We start from the raw sequence: 20,288 nt of genomic DNA, 5'->3' as shown, positions 1-20,288 counted from the left end.
TTATAAATTCAAAGTATCACATTATAATAAATTTGTAAGAACATTTAGTTTTTTTATTGTGGTATTTGCAATTGTATGTTTAATTTTTTTCAAAATTAGAATGACGAATTTTAACTTTTAAAGCAAAAAGTTATATTCTCTGTTTAAAATAAAAAATATAGATTTTTATAATAAAGTTGAAGATTTTTTTATTAAGCTGATGATTTCAATAAATATTTTTAAAAAAAATGTTTTCGCCATACAGCTTTAGGAATCCGTTAATTGTTTTGTAGATGTAAAGATTTTTTTCTTTGTATGTTTTTCAGTGAAAAGTGGAAGTGGTTGAAAGAATCTAAGCCGCCCTTTTCTTCTTTGACCCTTATATCTCCTTCCAAATATCCTTTTCGAGCCAGAAAGTTTTTGTTTCATTCCCTTTTTCCCTATTTTTTTTTCCTTCATTCTAAATTTCTATCGGATCATCCCTCTCACGGGCTCGACTCTGCCGCCGCCGCCGCCGCCGCCGTAATTCCCCGGACGTTGCTGTCTCTGCCCCTCCTCTGTTGTTTGTATTACCTCTCTCTCTCTCTCTCTCTCTCTCTCTCTCTCTCTCTCTCTCTCTCTCAAATTCGTGGTTGATCAGTGAGTTTGTGGTGTCGGTTGGATTTTGCTTCGCGGTCTCTCTATCACATCTTCTTTGCGTGTTTTTTTCCCCCTAATTTCACAAATTTGGAGACATGGAAACACTGATGGTGATTGTAAGTCGTGGCTCGAGTAATTTTGGGGTTCCTGATTCTTTTTGGAACTGGGCTCGCGAGAAGATTCTTCTCGAAAACCCTAGAAATCTGTCGGGATTAGATAAACTACCTCACTTGAGTTTTTGCATGATGATCAGACAACGGATTCAAAGCAGTTTATTCTGGATGAAATCAGAACAAATCATCCTCCGATATTGCGATGATTGAAACCAAGCTACACCGTGTTTCTGACTTTTTTTTTTTATTGAAATTATTGCAGGAGAGACTGACTTCTATCTGGTGGCGCGAGTATGACAGGTTTGTTTCTTCCTACATCCTATGATTTGCGATTGTGTCTTGTCAGAGCTTTTTTGTTGTCTGTGTTTGTGTGATTTTGCATATCCATAAAAAGTTAAATGTCATTCAGCCATCATCATATACGTTCTCCCCTTCTGCATTTCTACAGATAACCAAGAACCGATCTTGGCTAAGGATGAGCATCTGGGCAGCATTCCAGCTCCGCTCATCAAGCTCAAACGCTGGCAATGGTGGCTCCTTGTGGTCGTAAACATCTTCTTTCTCATCGGCGGTCAGGCTGCCGCTGTCCTTCTAGGGAGGTTTTATTACGATCAGGGTGGGAACAGCAAATGGATGGCCACACTCGTTCAGACAGCCGCCTTTCCTATCCTCTGCCTCCCGCTTTTTCTCATCCCTTCCGCCAAGGATTCTTCTCGTGATTCTGATGCTTACTCCGTCAAGACAATTGTCATCATCTACGTTTTGCTCGGTGCCATCATAGCCGGTGATAACATGCTCTACTCAGTCGGTCTTCTCTACCTCTCAGCCTCGACGTATTCATTGATATGTGCCACCCAATTGGCATTCAACGCGGTGTTATCTTACTTCATCAACTCTCAGAAATTCACTGCGTTGATTTTTAACTCTGTCATTGTCCTCTCCTTTGCCGCTTCTCTGATAGCCTTGAACGATGACTCGGAGAGCCCCACAGGAGTGCCGAGGTCAAAGTACATTATCGGGTTTCTCTGTACTCTAGCTGCATCGGCTCTCTACTCTCTTCTGCTCTCCCTAATGCAGTTCACCTTCGAGAAGATTCTGAAGAGAGAAACCTTCTCGGTAGTGCTCGAAATGCAGATCTACACATCCCTCGTGGCCACTCTTGTTTCGGTTGCCGGGCTCTTTGCAAGCGGTGAGTGGAAGACATTGCACGGCGAGATGGTGGGATTCCAGACAGGTCGAGCCTCATACGTGCTCACGCTCGTCGGGACAGCAGTGACATGGCAAGTGTGTTCTGTGGGAGTGGTTGGCCTGATATTTCTGGTGTCGTCCCTCTTCTCGAACGTGATCAGCACTCTCTCTCTGGCCACAACTCCGATCGCGGCTCTCGTGTTCTTCCACGACAAGATGAGCGGCGTTAAAGTCATCGCCATGTTGATGGCTCTGTGGGGCTCTGCTTCTTACATCTACCAGAATTACATCGACGATTTGAAAGTGAGAAGAGCACGAGAAGCTCATGGCGGGCCGCTCTGCTGATTTTTGCAAGTTGGGGTTCGACTTGTTTATCTTGTTCTTTTATGCTAAATAATTGTCATTTGTCTCACATGATAGGCAATTATCTTAATCTGATTGTTACTTACTTTTTTTTTTCCTCCTCTTTGAAGGTGTGTAGTTTCAGGTTAAAGGAATATATATATACACACACACACACACTGATAGGTGATTTTATATTTTGCAGATATTTGTTTTTATAAAATCCAAACATAAATTGGATATTAATTATAGAACAAACACAGGGCGTAACATTAGCCATGAAACCAATCTAACCGGCCAATGGCGGCTTCAAATCCCACGGAAAACACTTTCTTCCTTCGACCTCCCTGCATGGACCGTCCTCATTTATCTTCCAAAGACAGAGGACATCCCCATTTTTGCACACGTGGCGGTCTCTGCTGTCGTCGAGGATGTCGAACGTTTCCGTTCGATCTCCCCATACGAAGGTGCAACTATAAATCGTCGTGGCCCAGAAGTTGATATGCGCCACGAATCCGTAACGTTCGCCGATGACCAAATCATGTTCACCGAGATCATTGTCCGATGATTTGCAGTGGACCGTCATTACAAAGGATGCGTTCGCATTGTGCACCATCTCTGTATGTATATGCCCATATGCATCGCATTGGCCACCAAAGAGATGGAACAGCACAATGAGAGCGAGTAACAGGTTTTGCATGGAGGAGAGCCCACGTCCCATGTTTTGTGAATTTCGCCTCTTGTTACACCCTCCAACTTATACTAAAATATATTACACAAATTAAGAATGTCTTTATTCGGTATTTCTTTTCATTTGGAAGCCATTTGTCTGTTTTGTTATCATACCGTATAATTGTTTTGTTATAAGGTATTTCTTTTTATCCGCGTAATACAAAAAGGCATAGTAAAACTACTAAAACAAGAATTTTACCAGGCGCCCATTAAAAAGTACAGCTTTCAAATGGGCCTGTCCCATTTTTGTAGGCCCATTATGTGTCCACGTAGACTAATCTCTACCGTTCGATTCCCTGTCCGGTTTCCAATACGTCCGGTTAAAGTAAATTTGAATTCACAGTTTACAATTATAATTTCTTTATTAAAAGCACGGAAAAATCTTAAACAGCAAACAAAATATCATCCGATAAGTAAATTACAATTTTGGCCTCATTAAAGCTCTTTATTTGTAGGAAAAGCCTTAAACAAAATCCATCTAATGAGAAGATTACAGATTTGACCCCATGAAGAAAAATATGAAGATTCCCGAAATGAGATTTTAATACCTAGATTGCTGTCTGAGTTGGAGAATTTCATTTAGTCGCTCTAAAGATGGATATTACAGATGACAGATTTAGAAAGAAAAAAAAAACTTATAGGATGTAAAAAGATAAGAACAAAAATTGTGTGGGATCATGACAAGATATTCGAAGTTATCCGATCTTTTATATATATTAGATACTTATACACAAATTAAGAATTTTTTCTCATTTGGAAAATATTTTTTTTGCTGTATAGGTAAATTTTCTATCCTATGAGGGTTAAGGTTTATCTAAAAAGGTGAAAGATATGTATACAAAGTTCAATGAATGAGTAGGCAACGTCGGTGATTAGGGTAAAAATGTAAAAAAGGAGCCGTTATTATCGATGGACGGGACGTTAGTAGCGGTGACAAGATTTGGTATCTTGTATAGGATTCGGGCAATTACTTGCGCAATAAATGTTTTCGTTTGTTCTAATTCAATTTAAATTGTGATTAGATTTGGATTAAAATAATCGGATTTCAGTTCGGTATTGAAACGAGTCTAAAATGTCATGTCATGATTGACGAAATTATTAATTAAACGACATAATTGAGATTAAATGATATTGGGCCAACTGTAATGGGCTTTCGAAACATTGGGCTACACACTGAATTTCAAAATTCTAACTCAATTTCAATTTGGATTGTTATTCGGTTCAGTTTACGCAGCAGTAATTTATACATGCTTGTTTAATGGCCATTTCGAGTGAATTTTAAGTTCTTTAAACATGATTGCATAACGCATTTGATATATTTGATCAATATACGAAATAAACAATATCTCACTAAAATGTAGTGCGGAAGGGTTGAATTTCTATATGCGATGATATATATCAGCGATAACATTTTCTATGATATACACATAATGTATGGATTCACATGTTAATTTGCATTTATAGTTTATTTATAGATTTATTGCGAATTATTAGCTTCAGTCCAAAGTATCTAAGCTAGAGAATAGCCATGTCGCACAAGAATTTTGTAAGATTTTCTTTTTTTCCTATTGGTATTAGGGGTGGAGGTTCCGGTACGATTCTTCGGAATAAAATCATATCAAACCCAAAAATGCGATATTTTCTTTATCCGAACTGTCCAAAATTTTTGAATGATATTATCTTTTAAAACCATTTTTTTTTGGAACCTAACCGAATTTAAAAAAAAAAATTGAAAATCGACAATTTCTTAAAAAGATCTAAATTTTTAATAAAAACCATAACCGAAACAGACCGAATATCATATAATAACCGGTTGGTACATATTTTTCTAAAAGCGAAAGAACCGAACAGAACTCGAATGGAATATCGAACGCCCACCCCTAATTGATATATGCCATGAAACATATATATAGGGAAGAAGTGAAGCATGCAATCTTATTCCAATGCGTACTTATCCCAATGGAAACATTTTTCTTCTTCAACTTCTCTGCACGGACCGTTCTCGTCAATCCTCCAAAGGCAGACCACATCGCCATTCTTACAGTAGGGACGGTCTCTGTCGGCGTCAAGGATGGCGAACCTCTGATACCGATCTCCCCAAACGAAGCTGCAGTGGTAAATCGTCGTGGCCCAGAAGTTGATATGCGAAACGAATCCATAACGTTCGCCGATGACCAGATCATGCTCCCCGAGATCTTTGTCCGAAGATTGGCACCGGACCGTCAATACGAACGACGCGTTCACATTGTGGATCATCTCCACGTGAATGTGGCCAACAGCACCGCATCGGTCGATGAAGAGAGGGAGCAATACGACAAGGGGAAGTAAGAGTGTCTGTATTGATGATAACCCTCTTCCCATGTTGCAGCTTTCTCCTCTTTCTTTTCTTTCTTTTTTTTTCCCTTTCGTTTTTTTAGGTTTCTTTGTGAGGTTTAGGTGTGGGTTTTATACCCAAGTATTAGGGTTTTTGGGGTATTTTTGTTTGGATATATATCATTAGATTAATATTATTTAATTATAGTATAATGGGTAAGTTCTAAACGTAATTCTTTATATATATATATCCTATTAGGGTTATCTAAATTATATTCTGATATTGTCCTTTTTCTATCCTATTAGGGCTATCTAAATACATTGACCATGTCGGTGGCGAAAGAATCGATGACGATCGAAATCACCATTTACATATACAAACAAGCTATTAATGGGAAAATACGCTTATAGCCAAGAATGGATGAAGTTTTACTTTAAAATTACAATTTATATATATATATATATATACACATACATATCTGAAATGTGTTCCTATAATAAATCAAGATAGGAAGCTTCTTAAAATATCAAAAAGAATACCGGAACTATTTACGATCCAAACCCGAATCTAAAGCGTACCGAATACCGAAATGCCCACCGCCATGTTCATTATAGCCGTTTACTCTACCTGAATCCCATCTCGTCAATCGAGGAGAATCTCCCTAATTTGCTGACAACTCATCACTTTCGTAAATGCTCCTGAGCCCTAACCGATCAGATTTCTTCCTCTAAATCACTCCGACTTCGTTTGCACGTAACGTATGTATCAATATACATATGTAATACACGAAGTTATTAATGAGAAAATATGGGAGCATATTTTGTTCTCGGCCCAAAAACATGTTCAACGCATCCCAAGTTCACCAATGTATTAATTATATCTGCATGGACCGTACGTCCTCGTTTATCTTCCAAAGACGTCGCCATTTTTACACACGGGAAAATCTCTGTCGGTTTCTTTGTGAGATTAATTAGCTCTGCATCTTATATATATACTCGACTGTTATATAAATTAAATGTCTTTATTTGGTATTTTTAGGCGGATATCAGCGGACTAAATCTTTATAATAATTGGTAAAATTTTCTGATATGTATTTTTTTCCTCTCCTGTTAGGATTATCTAAATTATATTCTGATATGATATTATTCTTTTTCTCTCTAAATTCTTTGTAGCAAAAGTTCAATGTGTTTTGAGTTGGCAACGTATGTGATAAAGGAATGGATGAATATAGAAATTAACATCTATATTCACAAATTATTAACATGAATGCTAATTTGTCTTTCTAAACTCTATAAAACCTACTAATTAAAAACAAACTCAAAATAAAGGTACAAATATGTTTTTCCTAAAACGCTTTGTTAGATCCAATAATTTGTACAGTTAAACGATAAATTTATGTAATTATCGGGAAAATGGCTTTTTTGGGTGTAATTTTATAAGAAATTCTACCTGCATAATACAATAGGAAATATTATTAGCCACCATTCAAATAGCCTGTCACGTTCGAGATCAGCAAACCGAAAGCAACGTCCAAGAAGAAGACCAACCGTGTAAAGTTTCTGGAGCAGCAAGAGGGTTTGAAGATATCGACGGAGATCCTCTCGACACATCAGGGCGTGATTGACTTTTATGTAAATGACAAACTTCCTTTTCTTGTAATTAGGAAATATTCTTACAACGTACTTACCTTACTTGTAGCCTAAGAATAGCTATATGTTGTACCCTATTCCATGTACAGATTATCAGACAAAGGAGAATAATATTTTTGAGTCGTTCATCTTCTTCCTCTGTCCATCCCTTCGTCTGTTCATCTTTTGCTTTTTGATAAAACTCTTTAGTATGAATGTATCTGTCTACGTGGACACGTTTCCACCGTTCGATTGCCAGTATGTCCGGTTTAGGTAATTTTGAAGTTTTACTATACAATTAGTCCTTTTTATGAAAAAAGAATATAAATATTTGTACATTCCATATCAATAATCTAAGGATAACTACGAATCTAACGAAAGCTCGTATATGCATCGATGTATGAAAAATCTTAAAACAGCTAAACAAAACCATCTGATAAGGAATTGTTAAAAAAAACATTTTCTATAAGATATGCAAAATATCATGGAATCCGAGAATGATCCCACGATATATTATAGACAAACCTTACCTAACAGAATATTATGCAAGAGGTTGTTTTCAGAATTCGATATTATGATAATAATATAGATATTTTTTTTTATATCTCTTGATATTTTTTAAGATATTTTTTACATCTCATCATATATATAATAAATTAAATCTAAAAGCTGATTTATTGCGTTTTGGTTTGCAGTATCTATTTGTTACGTACGTCCGGCCGTTTGGACTCGTCGCAAGTCTCGTATAGTTTCGATCCAACAACCAAAATATTGATCGTGTACGTACGAATGTCGATTCGAATAATGTAATCGAGATCAAGCATGTAATTATGCCAAACAAACATAAACTTTTATTCAATAATAATATCATAAAAAACATATAACCATGAACCAACAAAAGGGGATAAGATTTAAAGCCAATTAATATATTGTGATTACGGCTTAGGATCCCATGGAAAACAAATTTCCTTACCAACTATTCTGCATGGACCCTTCTCGTCAATCCTCCAAAGGCAGAGGATGTCGCCGTTTTTACATATGGTGCGATCTCTGGAGGCCGCGAGTATAGAGAACGTTTCCGACCGGTCGCCCCAGACGAAGGTACAAACGAATTGCGTCGTGGCCCAGAAATTGATATGCGCCACGAAGCCATAGTGCTCGCCGATGACCAGATCATGCTCTCCCAAATCGTCACCCGATCCCTGGCAATGGACCGTCAATACAAATGATGGGTTGACGTTATGGATCATCTCCGTGTGTATATGCCCCACTGCATCACATTGGTCGCCATAGAGAGACAGCAATACGAGAATAGCGAACACGAGGTTTTGTATGGATGAAAACCCTCGTCCCATGTTTTCTTTCTCCTCCCCTTTAGATTTTTTTTTTAATAATTTTGTGAATTTTATCTCTGTCTCAATATTCGATTTTATACTCAAAACAATTACACTGATTAATTAAGAAAAAGATTTTATTGGGTATTTTTTTTTGGAATTTTTTCTATAATAATATAACAGGTCATTTTCTGATATTACCGTTATCTATGTACATTGTATTAAAAAAAAAATCCCAAATAAAATATGGAATAAGCACATCACGTTACATGTACGGCGGTCAAGGAAACAATGACAAGTATTTTTGTTTTAAAAAATCTTCGGATATTTATTTTGATGCTAATAATATTACTAAGTGATTAGATCATTTTACATATAAGAAAAATCCAACTCTTTTTTTTTTCAAGAAAAATCCAACTTATTTCCTTCCTCGACAAAAAATTCTTAAACATCAACGTTTAATTATTATTATACACAACTTAAGATCGATTTCAAATTTCTATTAAGATATGAATACGATTTGTTTCTACAAACTGATCATTTATCCAAATTAGATAATTTCTTATCATGACAACTAGAAGTGTCAATTTTGGTCCGAGGCACGAAGTCCGACCCAATCCAACCGAAAAAATAGAGACTTCGGATCGAGATATTTAGGCTAGAAATTTTTTGGACTCTCGGGCAAGATTGATTGGGGTATTGGGATTGATTCGGATCGGTCCGAAAAATTCGATATTTCTTTATAAAAAATCTTAAGAAAAAATACATTTATAAAGAAAATTGTTCGGGTTGGTCCGAATCCGAACTCGAGATCTATAGGGTTTAGGGCTTAGTGATATAGGTCACGGTTTATCTTCCAGGCTGGTTCGTCAACAAAATTTCAATTTCGGTTTTCGTTAACCAAATCATTTCTTTTTAGGTTTTGTCCGGTACAACTCGGTTTATTTTGGTATTTGTTGGATCACTGAGACACTAAATTCTAAAAATGATTTTGGTTTTCATTTATTCATGGATATGAATGTTAATTTGTCTTTCTAAACACTAAATTATAAAAATTAAAATCAAACTCAAAATAAAGGTACAAATATGTTTTTCCTAAAATGATTTGTTAGATCCAATAAATTCTACCGTTAAATGATAAATTTATGTAATTATCGTGAAAATGGATTTTTGGAGTTCGAATTGATCCGAGTTTTTGAGTCTATAAAACTAAATCCAAAGTCCAGACTATAAGATTCGGGTTCAACTCGGCCCTTTCGATTCCTTTGCATATGTACATTTTTTTTAATATTTTTATATTTATTTTTTAGAAAAATTAAATCGAACGTTTGGACCGATCAGAAAGTGCATAACTATTAATTTCATTCCTCGACAATTTTTTTTTTAAAACATCAACATTTAATTATTATAAACAATTTAATATCAGTTTCTATCTCTATTAATATGAATTCAGTATATATATATATATATATATGTCTTATAAACTGATATTTATCAAAATAATTATTTAAATAATCATATTTTTTCGTCCCAATATAAGTAAATTTTCAAATAACTTTTCTGTGATGTGTTTTCAAACGAGATGATGATTTTATAAAAGATAACTCTTCAAAACGAAAAACTTACCGTTCAAATCTTTACTGAGTACTAATATTATATATATATATATATATGTATGTATATATGTATATATGCATGCACATACATATATACATGTATGAGCTTTTGGAATAATCTCAGAAAACCATTTCCCAAACGGAACCTCTTTCTTACAACAAAGCAAAGAAGCTTCCATTTGTTATGTCCAACAAGGACTCTCAAAAGAATCTTTTTTTTAAAAAAATAAAGAAAAGCATTCCAAAGAAAATAGAAAAGGTCACGAAAAGAGCAAAATAGAACCTTAAACCCAAAGCATCAAAACCTTATAGATGGGCAATGAAAATAGAAAAGGTATAACCAAAATCTCAAGGAAAACAAATTGAATTCAAAAAACCATTTAATGCAACGTATATAAAGAGAAATTCGGTGAAGAAGTTCATCAACCCAAGATCTTGAATTCAGACCCAAAAAAAAAAACAGAAGCAAACAAAGTGTTTTGTACTTGGAAGATCGATGGAGAAGAAAGTCGGTGTCGCGAATGACCGCACCTATGACGAATTCGACCCTATAGCGCGATGGACATCAGAGCCCGGATTCGAAACTCTCACGGTTTATCTTCCGGGTAGGTTCATCAACAAAATTTCAATTCCGGTTTTCGTTAACCAAATCCCTTCTTTTTGGTTTTTGTCCGGTACAACTCGGTTTATTTTGGTAGCAGGTGTACTCAATTTCAGAACTCTAGGTCTATCTTTCCGGGTTTACGTTGGATTATGCGCTGGGTTTGATCCGGTTTAGTTTATTCATCCGGTTTTAACACGGTTTTTTATTTGTACCGGTTCATTAAAAAAAATCAGGGTTTAGGAAAGAACAGCTTAAGGTGCAAGTAACCACGACAAGGAAGCTGAGAGTGATGGGAGAGAGACCTGCAGGAGGCAACAAATGGATCCGTTTTTGGAAGGAGTTTCCGATTCAAGCGAACCTCGACGTGGACGCAATCTCCGCCAAGTTTGAAGACGTAAATCTCGTCGTGAAGCTCCCGAAACCCGAGCCAAAGGGCAAGCAATCGCCTTCTAGCGACGGAGATGCAAAGCCTCCAGTTCACCAAGCGGGTCTCAAGCCGTCAGTACAGGAGCTACCTAAACCTGCAGAGAAGAACGAAAAGGTTCAAGAGCGGCCGGAACCTGCTATAGAGAGTCAGAATGTGAAAGAATCTCCAATGGAGGAACCGGGTCGGAAAGAAGAAACTTCTACGGGAGCAGAGAAGGTTCATCCACCGAAACCCGCGACAGAAAAACGATCCGAGAAGGAAGAAGCTTCAAGTGATACCGGGAAGATTAAGGAGAAAGACGAGGTTAAGGGTCCTCCTTGTCGCAAGGTAGGAGGATACAAGAACGTTGTCAGCGGATATCTGAGAGAGATGAGGAACAACAAGAGAGCGATGTCGGCCGGTCTGGTCGTTATCGCTTCAATGGTAGTGTTTTCCCTTGGGATCTATGCTGGCAAAAGGCTTTAACTGTTCCTTTGGAGGCTGAAACATGTACTAAAATGTTCTTGTTTATGCATGATGTAAACTCTATATATGTTTATATTTCTATGTAACAATAATAAAAATATTTGGCAATTTCATATAACGTACAAGTCGTGTTCATCGGATACATGTTTTTCAAAATCAGAAGCTAACATTTGGTTGAGGAGTTTTTTGGACAATCTTTTATGGTTTTCAGAATTAAGAGGGGAAAATATTAGGTCTTCACCATAAATTTGGAAGGGGTTGAGAGAATCCTTCCTGCCAATCCACCGGAGAAACAGAGAGAGACTCAGAGAGGAGAGAAAACGCGAAGGGGAGCGAGGGGGAGCGAAATGAGATCAAACCTCAGATTACCCAGATCGAGAGGAAGCCGGATTTCTCTCGATAAGTTCTTGAAATCCACTAAAAATCTCTCGAAACCTTCGCCGAAGCTTTGGCCGGATGATCCCCGACCTGAACCAATTCCTTCCGACGAACAAGGATTGCCCATTTTGGACCTCCGTCACCCGCTCCTTCAGAAGCTCGAATCTTCGAGATCTGTCGCTGAATTTGATCAGATTTACGTCCAAATCGTTGTCTCCGGCCTCCTTCAGTACTCTCTCGCTGCCGGTCGAGTGATTAAGAAACTTTGTAGTGGCTTTGGTTTGTGTTCTCGCGCTGTTTCGGTTATCGATTCCATCGATGAAGCCGATGTGTTTATGGGCAACACCATTCTGAGGTGTTTCGTGAACTCCAATGACCCGTTGGATGCTTTAGGGTTTTACTATGGCAAAATGGTCGCCAGATGCCTTGGGCATAACCACTATACATTTCCCTTGTTAACGAAGGTCTGTGCGGAGATTGGATCGGTGAAAGAGGGAGAGAAGATTCATTCACTGGTTCTGAAATATGGGTTCGAGTCGGATTTGTATGTTAGGAACTCATTGATTCATATGTACGCGGTATGTGGACGGGTTCGAGATGCACGCAATGTGTTCGATGGAGGGTCTGTTTTGGATTTGGTGAGTTGGAATTCGATGATTGATGGGTACGTGAAGAACGGAGACATGACTGTTGCTCGTGAGTTGTTCGATGAAATGCCTGAGAGAGATGTTTTCAGCTGGAATTCTATGGTCAGTGGTTATGCAGGGATTCAGGATATGGAGGCTGCAAGGTATCTGTTCGAGAGGATGCATCTCCGTGATACTTTCTCTTGGAATTCTATGATCGATGGTTACGCAAAGGCAGGAAATGTTGTTCTTGCACGGGAATTCTTCAATCGAAATCCGAAAAGAAGTGTGGGTTCTTGGAATATTGTATTGGCTCTCTACGTTCGGGTCAAAGATTACGTAGAATGCCTGAGATTGTTCGAGGTAATGCTGGATGAAGGAGAGTGTAAGCCAAATGAGGCATCCATTGTGAGCGTATTGACCGCTTGTGCAAATTTACGCCGGCTTGATACAGGGAAGTGGATACATTCGTACATTAGAAGCAACGGGATTAAACCCGATCTGCTGCTCTCAACATCTTTGCTGACAATGTATGCTAAATGCGGGGCAGTGGATATGGCCCGAGACATATTCGATACAATGCAAAAGAGAAGCATTGTGTCATGGAGTTCGATGATTATGGGGTATGGTATGCACGGTTATGGAGAGAAAGCCGTGGAAATGTTTCTAGAGATGGAAGATAGTGACGATGTTGTTGTCCCTGACGTTACAACTTTCATTTGTGTTCTGTCTGCCTGTGTTAATGCCGGAATGTTTCTAGAAGGTTGGTGGTTCTTTGATCGTATGTGTCGAGTCTACAAAATCAAGCCTGGAACGAAGCACTACGGCTGTATGGTCGATCTTCTTGGCCGAGCTGGTCTGACAAAAGATTCTGAGGATCTAACACGAAAAACCCGACCCCTCCTTTCTTCTTGCTTCACTCATGCCGATACCGAGCTTGGAAGAATCTTGGCTGAGCATTTGATCAGGGTAAACCCGAATGATGTCGGGCATTATGTGTTACTGTCACATATATACGCATTGGAAGGAAAGTGGGAGGAGGTGGAAGGAGTGAGAAGGATGATGAACGAGAAAAACTTGCAGATACCTGCAATGTCGGGAGCCGTCAGAACGAGAGAATCAAAATCTGCAGCTACTCCGGGAACTTACTCGTCTTACAGGGAAAGGATCATATACTCGATGTTGTGTGAGATGGGTGACGAGCTGAAGGCAGTGGCTGTGAGTGAGAACTGTACGGAAGAGTAGATGACATCGGATGTTGTCATGGACCGACATGGGTCCAATTGACTGAATTATTCGCAGAAACATATAATGATGTTCGAAAAGGTACAATACCCAACGAGGTGAAACAACTCAAACACAGGAGCTGATATTATTCAAACCAGACTATGGCAAAAAGCACAAGTTTTACACAAGAAGCAGAAGAAGATAAGTGAAATGGGTCGATGACCTTATTGATGGTAGTCAGGTAATGGTCTTCGACGGCTTCAGTCCCAAATCCGACCCGAGATACCTCCCTTGAAAGTGTCCACCCGACGTCGACGAATGTCATGCAATAAGTATGCTATAAGAGGTACAGCTGCGATCCATGTAGCACATACCGGATAGGCCAACTCCAATATGAACGATCCGACATCTTCTCTTGGATCTTCCGAGTTCGGAAACGTATAGGCAAATGATCCGAGGTTAGAAATCCCGAGAGCCACGATCGAACCGCAGAGAACTGTCCAGGTCGGGAGTCCAATGATGAAGAAAATGATCACGGCCATGGACGAGAAGAAGGAGACTCCGTTGAAACCGTAGAAAAATATCGCGGGATCGAAGTTCATCGTCATCTGGCCAGCCACATGCTGTTCTGTGGCATCATCCGAGCTCGAGGAAGAGTCGTCTTGCCAATATCCGCCGGGTGGGCTGAGACCGGCCTGATACGTGGCCGTGGCTATCAGTATGGCCACGACAAGAACTGAGCTCTGGATATCGCTTTTGTCTCTGGTTCTTTTCCTGCTGCTGTTGAAATTGCTCAGTCCCAACAGTTTGTTTCGTCTCTCGAAAATCGACAGATTTTGCATCAGATACTCCGGAAGGGTTCTGGTCGGACCGGTCAGTTCTTTCGCCTCTTTCGCTTTGGCACCTCGGAGGATTTTGGCGATGTCTGGATTCAGAGAAGATTGTTTACTTTGGAATATGTCCAAAGCAGTCTTCTCCTCGAAGTTCTTCGCGTTTACGTGGACTTTCTTGCACAGCAACTTCACGGCCTGCATGAGATGAACCACGTATATGTACACCATAGATATATGTGTGTGTGTGTGTATGGAGAAACTCTGATAAAACTGTGAACGTGCGGAAATATACGGAATAACTAAATAATTTTTTTTCAAAAAAAAAAACTAAATAATTTTTTAAACTTTTAAGTAAATATTAAATTCCAGCGGATGATGTCACCTGACTCCGTACGATGTCGTCATCGTTCGTGGGAAATTTGAGTTTGGAAAGGTGAGCGTTTATTATTTAAAAGTTTCATATTCTATATATTTATGTGGTATATTTAACAAATTCATGGTTTTATATAGTGACATTTTAATGAACCAGAAAACATAATTTTTTTTTTGCAGTTTTACAGGAGTTCGTGGGATATATATATATATATATATATATGTCATGCATCAGTATATATTAATACAAGATGAATAAATTTAATTTTTTTAAAAAAAGAATAAAAAGGGTGTAACAAATACCTCGATTTGATCCATAGATGTAGCAACATGGAGTGGAGTGTTGCCATCTTCATCCTTCCAATTCAACATCTCCACTTGGTTATCCCTTTGAAGCCATCCGACAAGAACCCTAAACGCATCAAACTGACGGTTCTTCAGGGCGACGAGTACAACTGTCTCGCACTTGATCGTCAAATCTTCGACGGAAGAAGGGCAAGCGGACAAGAACTCGCTCAACAGGTTGGGTCCTCCTGTCTGAGCCGCGTAATGCAAAGGCGTCATCCCCCCTCTTCCTTTGATCCTTATCAAGTTACTATCTACGGACATAAACCCTCTCACTGTCCGAAAACGTTTGTTCTGTAGAGCCAAATGCATCGGGCTGAGACCTGACTCGTCTAGCTTCCGAGCGTATTGGGGTTTCAAGTTCATCATCTCCATTGCGAAATGGGTATGCCCTTCTCACGCTGCCACGTGGAGAGGCGTCTTACGAAGCTCGGTTCGATCAAACTCGTCTAGAATGTTCCTGCTGTCTTTATTGGCAAGGCAACGGTATAATGACTCGATATCTCCGGATCGAGCCATGGAACCGATATCGATACCTTCATGATCCTTGGCCATTGCAATCATTCTGTTTTTTTTATATGGTTAGAAGATGTTGTTTTGATGATGGCGATCATGACACCCTAAACGCATCCATCCAGTCCCCACAAAGGAAGGAGGCGGACTGCATGTCATGCTTTCTTGCAAAACCTAACCTGTTTGTTTCCCGAGAAAACCAAAGAAAAGAAAACGAAAGTCGAGAAGAAGAAGATTTCCCAACACAACCACAACTAAATTGTAACTGTATGGGCTTGACAACGGTGTTCTAAAAACAAACCTAAAAGCTTTCTCCACCTCCCTCAAGCATATGAACATGTGTATAGTATAACTAAGGCAGCACTTCTAAACAGACCTTCAGAGCTGAAGATCAATGTCAACAAAATTAAACATAGAGAGAGCCCCCATTAGTCACTGAAATTTGATACAGCAAAAAAAGGGTAGAAGAAAGACAGCTTTTATCTATCGCCTCCTCATTCCACGGCCGCGACCACGACCTCTGCCCATCGCACTAGCAGCTGCTTCTCCTTGTGCGCTCTCCGACTGCGTTTTCAATTTAAAAACAAAAAACGGAATTTCATACCGTTGTAAGAACAGGACAGGCTAAAACCACATCTATTACCTTAGGGTTTTTCACAGTTTCATCCACGCTTAAAATGAGGCAAGCTGCTTCAGTAGCAGCGTTTATTGCGTTAATCTGCACCAAAAAGAAGTTTCATGACTCATGAGAAAAAAAAAAAAAGAACCCATCAACAAGTGAAATGATAACCCATTCATTCTTCAATGGACATCACAAGGCTCAGAATCAACCACAAAAAGAAGACATTATCAGTTAGTATACTTCAGATAAATATTTGATCAATGACACGAATAAGTCCCGACATATAACTCAAACATGCCCAGAAAGGAAATAGTTGATTTACTATGGTCTTGCATACCTTAACGACAGCTGGCTCCCAGACAAAATTAGCGAATGAATCGGCTATTCCACCAGTGTTGATATCCACTCCATAGGATGCCCCTTCACCTGTTAAAACCGAATTATTGTAGTAATATAGTCAAAGACCCTATAAACAGTGTTGCTATAGGACCTGGAAAAAATGTGAATCTTGAGACGGAGAATACAGGCAGGAGAAGGCTAACCACTTGGCATTGCATGTTTTTGTCTGAGCTTGTTAAGGACATCAGTTGCATCAAACCCAGCATTGTCACATAATTGCCTAGGAATAACCTGTATTGCAAGGTAAACAATATGCCAGTTCGGTCGCACATGTTAAATGTTGTTCTAATCAATGTGAACAAAAGAAACCAAATATTGATCAAAATTCATATATAATTTGTTATAGTCGTCTCATAGTTGATGCTTGCTGCTCAAATCCCAATAACACATGGCTAGCAACCAAGAAGTTTTCGTCTTCAAAAAATCCAACAATACAGATTACAGAACATACGAGAAAAGACTCATTTTTTACATGTCAGCATTGCCTGGTCGTAAGGAGCACTACAAATCTTACTATGGAATCAAATGGCAATGCAGTAGAATATCAAAGAGAAGAAGCAAAGATACCTCAAGAGCTTTGGCAAAAGAGTTGATGAATAGCTGTGATTTGCCAGCAATTGTCCGTGAATGTTGCCTCAAATACTTGCTTATCTCCATCTGCGGCGAGGAGTAACCACATAACTTGTAAAGAACACTATCCCTATGGCACAAAATAAATATCCCGACATTTCAGCCAGACACTTACATCAATAGCACCACCCCCAGGAACAACAGTGGAGTTCTTCAAAGCTCTTCTCACAATCATAATCGCATCATGTAAACTCCGCTCAGCTTCCTCAATGAACTGCAATTAATGTTTGATTTGAAAGAAATTAGTAACTGCAACGGAGAAAAGTATTCTACATGAAGCCTCCAACAACACATGTATACCTGATCAGCTCCACCACGAAGGACTATAGTTGCCGTATGTCCTGAAGGACAACCACTGAATATGTTAAATCTCTCTCCCCCGACCTGTTTTTCTTCAAACTGCTCACAAGTTCCAAGAACCTGCAGAAGATGAGAAATTTTTTTTTCCAGTGAGTGGGACAAGGTCAGAAACCGGTAAGCAACTAAAAGAGAATAATCAGATAAATGTTTTTAAGAACGAAAAGCATTTTTCACTAACCTCATCAATTATGTTGTTAACACTCGTCTGGACTGTTCCTCCAGTGGCGCCAGCCACACGATTAAGATCTTCTTCCGCCACACGGCCAGCACAGAAAATGTCACGATCTGCAAAATACTGCCAGAATATGCCCCTCATTTTCAGACACCCATGTAGAGACATTCTCAAACCAACAAAATCATATTCAAGATTCCTATTCATTTAAGCACCCAAAGTAACAGAACAAGCAAACTGTTGTTGAATCATATCAATTTACAAGATTAACCTCACAAGTTTCAGGAAGATAAGCTAAATCTCAATATGTTAAACAAAATAAGTCTGCAACTACAATTCTTAACAGTAGAATAATTTATAACAGGTTTACATAAATGTGGATTTGAAAACCAGAACTCATCAAATTAATCACGATTCTTGAATTTGATAAGACAGAATTGGACAAGAAACTAGCTAGATCTTGAAATTTTGGCAAAATATGCAGGACAAAACAACCATGTAGCAGATGCAACAAAAGAAGTCATAGGAGCTAAACCACCTGAGTAGCTAGATCACCGATAGCCAAACGAGAAAGCACAACTTTTGCTCCACTCTGCACACATTTGTCCAACTTGTCATAAATGATATTCCATTCTGCATCAACTATTGACTGATACTGCGATGGATCTGAGAGCCTATAACCAATGAGGGAGCGAAGTTTTGTCAGGTCAAAAGATGATTATTCGAAAGAGGAAAATACTTGGACAAAACACAAAAGAGACAACCTAATTTCAGCATTTTCCTTTTCGGATTTCAGCTCCAACTCGATGTTAAGCAATAATATCTTGGGATTGAGAAACTTCTTCGGCTGTTGTTCAAAACCCGCATAGGAAAATGTCTTCTTGAAAGCAACACCATTAACTAGAAAAGAGTCACGCATATTACCACCAGGAACCTGAAGATGATACCATGCTGTCAGTTTAGGCAGGTAGCTGTATCCTTCATTATGAAATCCTGCCTATACGAGGACTGGAATAAAATTGAAAACACAACTGAAAGATTTTATTTAAGTTTTATCTTGGGAAACACTGGTCTTAGGATTCAGTTGACTGTAATAAAGCAAGTATTGTGATTCCATATGGATACTCTCACCCTAAATCTAACTAAATCATAGCAAAGATATGTAGCCAAAAACCAAATGAAGGCAGCATGCAGCAGACAGGCCAGATGCAGTAGTTTATTGCACTTCGAAACTTCTAGAAGATCAAGTCACTTGTTCAAGATGAAAATCAATCCCTTGTAGCATTTTGGAAAAAAATAAACCTATGTAAATTCAGCGATCCAAGAACACAAATTTCATGGTCAACAGACAAACACAGGGTCTGGCATAATAATAATATGGGTGGGTAGAAGTTGGAATAAAAACTTGAGACACATCATGTGTGAACTAATAAAAATTTCTGATGCTAAAGAATGACAGAGCAACAACAGAAATAAAGACGGATGTGCATACCTTCTTTATGCCAATCAAATTTAGCCTATCATCATTCCCAATAGCCATTACAGCATCAACAACCATCGGTGCAAAGAATTCCTTCTCTCCACCAATAAGCTTTGAGGAAAGTGTGGTAGCAGCACATTTACCCAGCAGACTTTTCTTTTCTTCTACACTTTTGCCCTCAATGCTAGTGGCAAGTTCTTTGATCTTCTCAATGGCCTATTTCATTAAGCAGCAGTGATTAGGATACTAGAAGTCCATGACTTACTTTAAACATTCTATCAGGAGAAAGAATGAACAAACCAAAGTGGAGGCAGTGCGATAACTCCTGATCAAGTTCTGAGAGTGAACACCATCCTCAATAAATGGCTTGGCCTCCTTCAAAAACTCTGCTGCAAGCAGAACAACTGTAGTTGTCCCGTCACCAACCTAACAACCCCACAATTCACAGCAGAAATGGCAAAGGTTACAATCCACACTGCGAGGAAAACCCCTAAATGGAAACATCTTAGGAATTGCCTACTGGTCACAAGCCTTAACAAAACCTATTTCTCGCAAAATGTCTCTTTTTTTTTTCTACATAAAAAGAAAACTGCTCCTCCCGAAACGTCTAAAAAACCATGCTTGCATGACCTAACACGAAACTACTCACATAGTCCATAAATAGAAGGTCACAATAGACCCTACTCGCATAATCTCATCAACTATCAAACTGCCCACGACCGTAGAAGAAGAGATACGGCAAAATCTTCGAAACCCGGGTCGAACGACCAAAGGATTCAAACAAATCACCTCGGAGTCCTGAGACTTAGCGATATCGACGAGGATCTTCGCGGCCGGATGAACGATATCGAGGAGCTTCATAATTGTGGCGCCGTCGTTGGAAATGGTGACGTTTCCCCTGTCGTCGTGGATGAGCTTGTCCATCCCTCGCGGTCCGAGCGTCGTGCGGA

General features: G+C 38.9%; 5 protein-coding genes across 8 annotated transcripts in view; 3 read left to right on the top strand and 2 right to left on the bottom strand.

Annotated features, from left to right (window-relative positions):
* The first annotated feature begins 381 nt into the window (after positions 1–381).
* LOC104826483 (probable purine permease 11) lies at positions 382–2,465 on the top strand. Of its 4 annotated transcripts, none has more exons than XM_010559197.2 (3): positions 382–541; positions 994–1,031; positions 1,180–2,465. In XM_010559197.2, the coding sequence occupies exons 2-3, from the start codon at positions 1,025–1,027 to the stop codon at positions 2,262–2,264; spliced, it is 1,092 nt and encodes a 363-aa protein (XP_010557499.1). In that variant the 5' UTR covers positions 382–541; positions 994–1,024; the 3' UTR covers positions 2,265–2,465. The 4 variants fall into 4 exon arrangements, with proteins under 4 accessions (XP_010557499.1, XP_010557496.1, XP_010557498.1 ...); XM_010559194.2 differs by having other exon boundaries at positions 382–545; XM_010559196.2 differs by having other exon boundaries at positions 382–552.
* Positions 2,466–10,288: 7,823 nt separating this feature from the next.
* On the top strand, positions 10,289–11,499 carry LOC104826481 (inactive protein RESTRICTED TEV MOVEMENT 2-like). Its single transcript, XM_010559192.2, has 2 exons — positions 10,289–10,490; positions 10,723–11,499. The coding sequence occupies exons 1-2, from the start codon at positions 10,382–10,384 to the stop codon at positions 11,379–11,381; spliced, it is 768 nt and encodes a 255-aa protein (XP_010557494.1). The 5' UTR covers positions 10,289–10,381; the 3' UTR covers positions 11,382–11,499.
* Positions 11,500–11,582: 83 nt separating this feature from the next.
* LOC104826482 (pentatricopeptide repeat-containing protein At3g29230-like) lies at positions 11,583–14,631 on the top strand. Its single transcript, XM_010559193.2, has one exon. It carries the CDS (start codon positions 11,729–11,731, stop codon positions 13,628–13,630), a length of 1,902 nt encoding a protein of 633 aa, XP_010557495.1. The 5' UTR covers positions 11,583–11,728; the 3' UTR covers positions 13,631–14,631.
* Positions 13,873–15,537, bottom strand: LOC104827414 (ankyrin repeat-containing protein At2g01680-like). Its single transcript, XM_010560588.1, has 2 exons — positions 15,121–15,537; positions 13,873–14,640 (listed from the first exon to the last, which is right to left on the bottom strand). The coding sequence occupies exons 1-2, from the start codon at positions 15,535–15,537 to the stop codon at positions 13,873–13,875; spliced, it is 1,185 nt and encodes a 394-aa protein (XP_010558890.1).
* Positions 15,538–15,908: 371 nt separating this feature from the next.
* Positions 15,909–20,288, bottom strand: part of LOC104826479 (T-complex protein 1 subunit eta) — a 4,931-nt gene continuing 551 nt past the window's right edge. Inside the window, exons 3-15 of the mRNA XM_010559191.2 lie at positions 20,128–20,288; positions 19,639–19,764; positions 19,351–19,554; positions 18,623–18,792; positions 18,397–18,532; positions 17,865–17,981; positions 17,627–17,746; positions 17,442–17,540; positions 17,264–17,353; positions 16,840–16,927; positions 16,635–16,723; positions 16,319–16,393; positions 15,909–16,239 (exon numbers count right to left, since the gene is read on the bottom strand). Coding sequence (XP_010557493.1) covers positions 16,159–16,239; positions 16,319–16,393; positions 16,635–16,723; positions 16,840–16,927; positions 17,264–17,353; positions 17,442–17,540; positions 17,627–17,746; positions 17,865–17,981; positions 18,397–18,532; positions 18,623–18,792; positions 19,351–19,554; positions 19,639–19,764; positions 20,128–20,288 — 1,556 coding nt within the window. The 3' untranslated portion in view covers positions 15,909–16,158. The remainder of the gene's footprint in view (positions 16,240–16,318; positions 16,394–16,634; positions 16,724–16,839; positions 16,928–17,263; positions 17,354–17,441; positions 17,541–17,626; positions 17,747–17,864; positions 17,982–18,396; positions 18,533–18,622; positions 18,793–19,350; positions 19,555–19,638; positions 19,765–20,127) is intronic.

This window comes from Tarenaya hassleriana, unplaced genomic scaffold, assembly GCF_000463585.1.
Source record: "Tarenaya hassleriana unplaced genomic scaffold, ASM46358v1 Cleome5, whole genome shotgun sequence".
In the NCBI taxonomy this organism is placed as follows: Eukaryota; Viridiplantae; Streptophyta; class Magnoliopsida; order Brassicales; family Cleomaceae; genus Tarenaya; species Tarenaya hassleriana.
The sequence above is the reverse complement of the archived record's forward strand: the minus strand, read 5'-3'. Positions and strand labels throughout refer to the sequence as shown.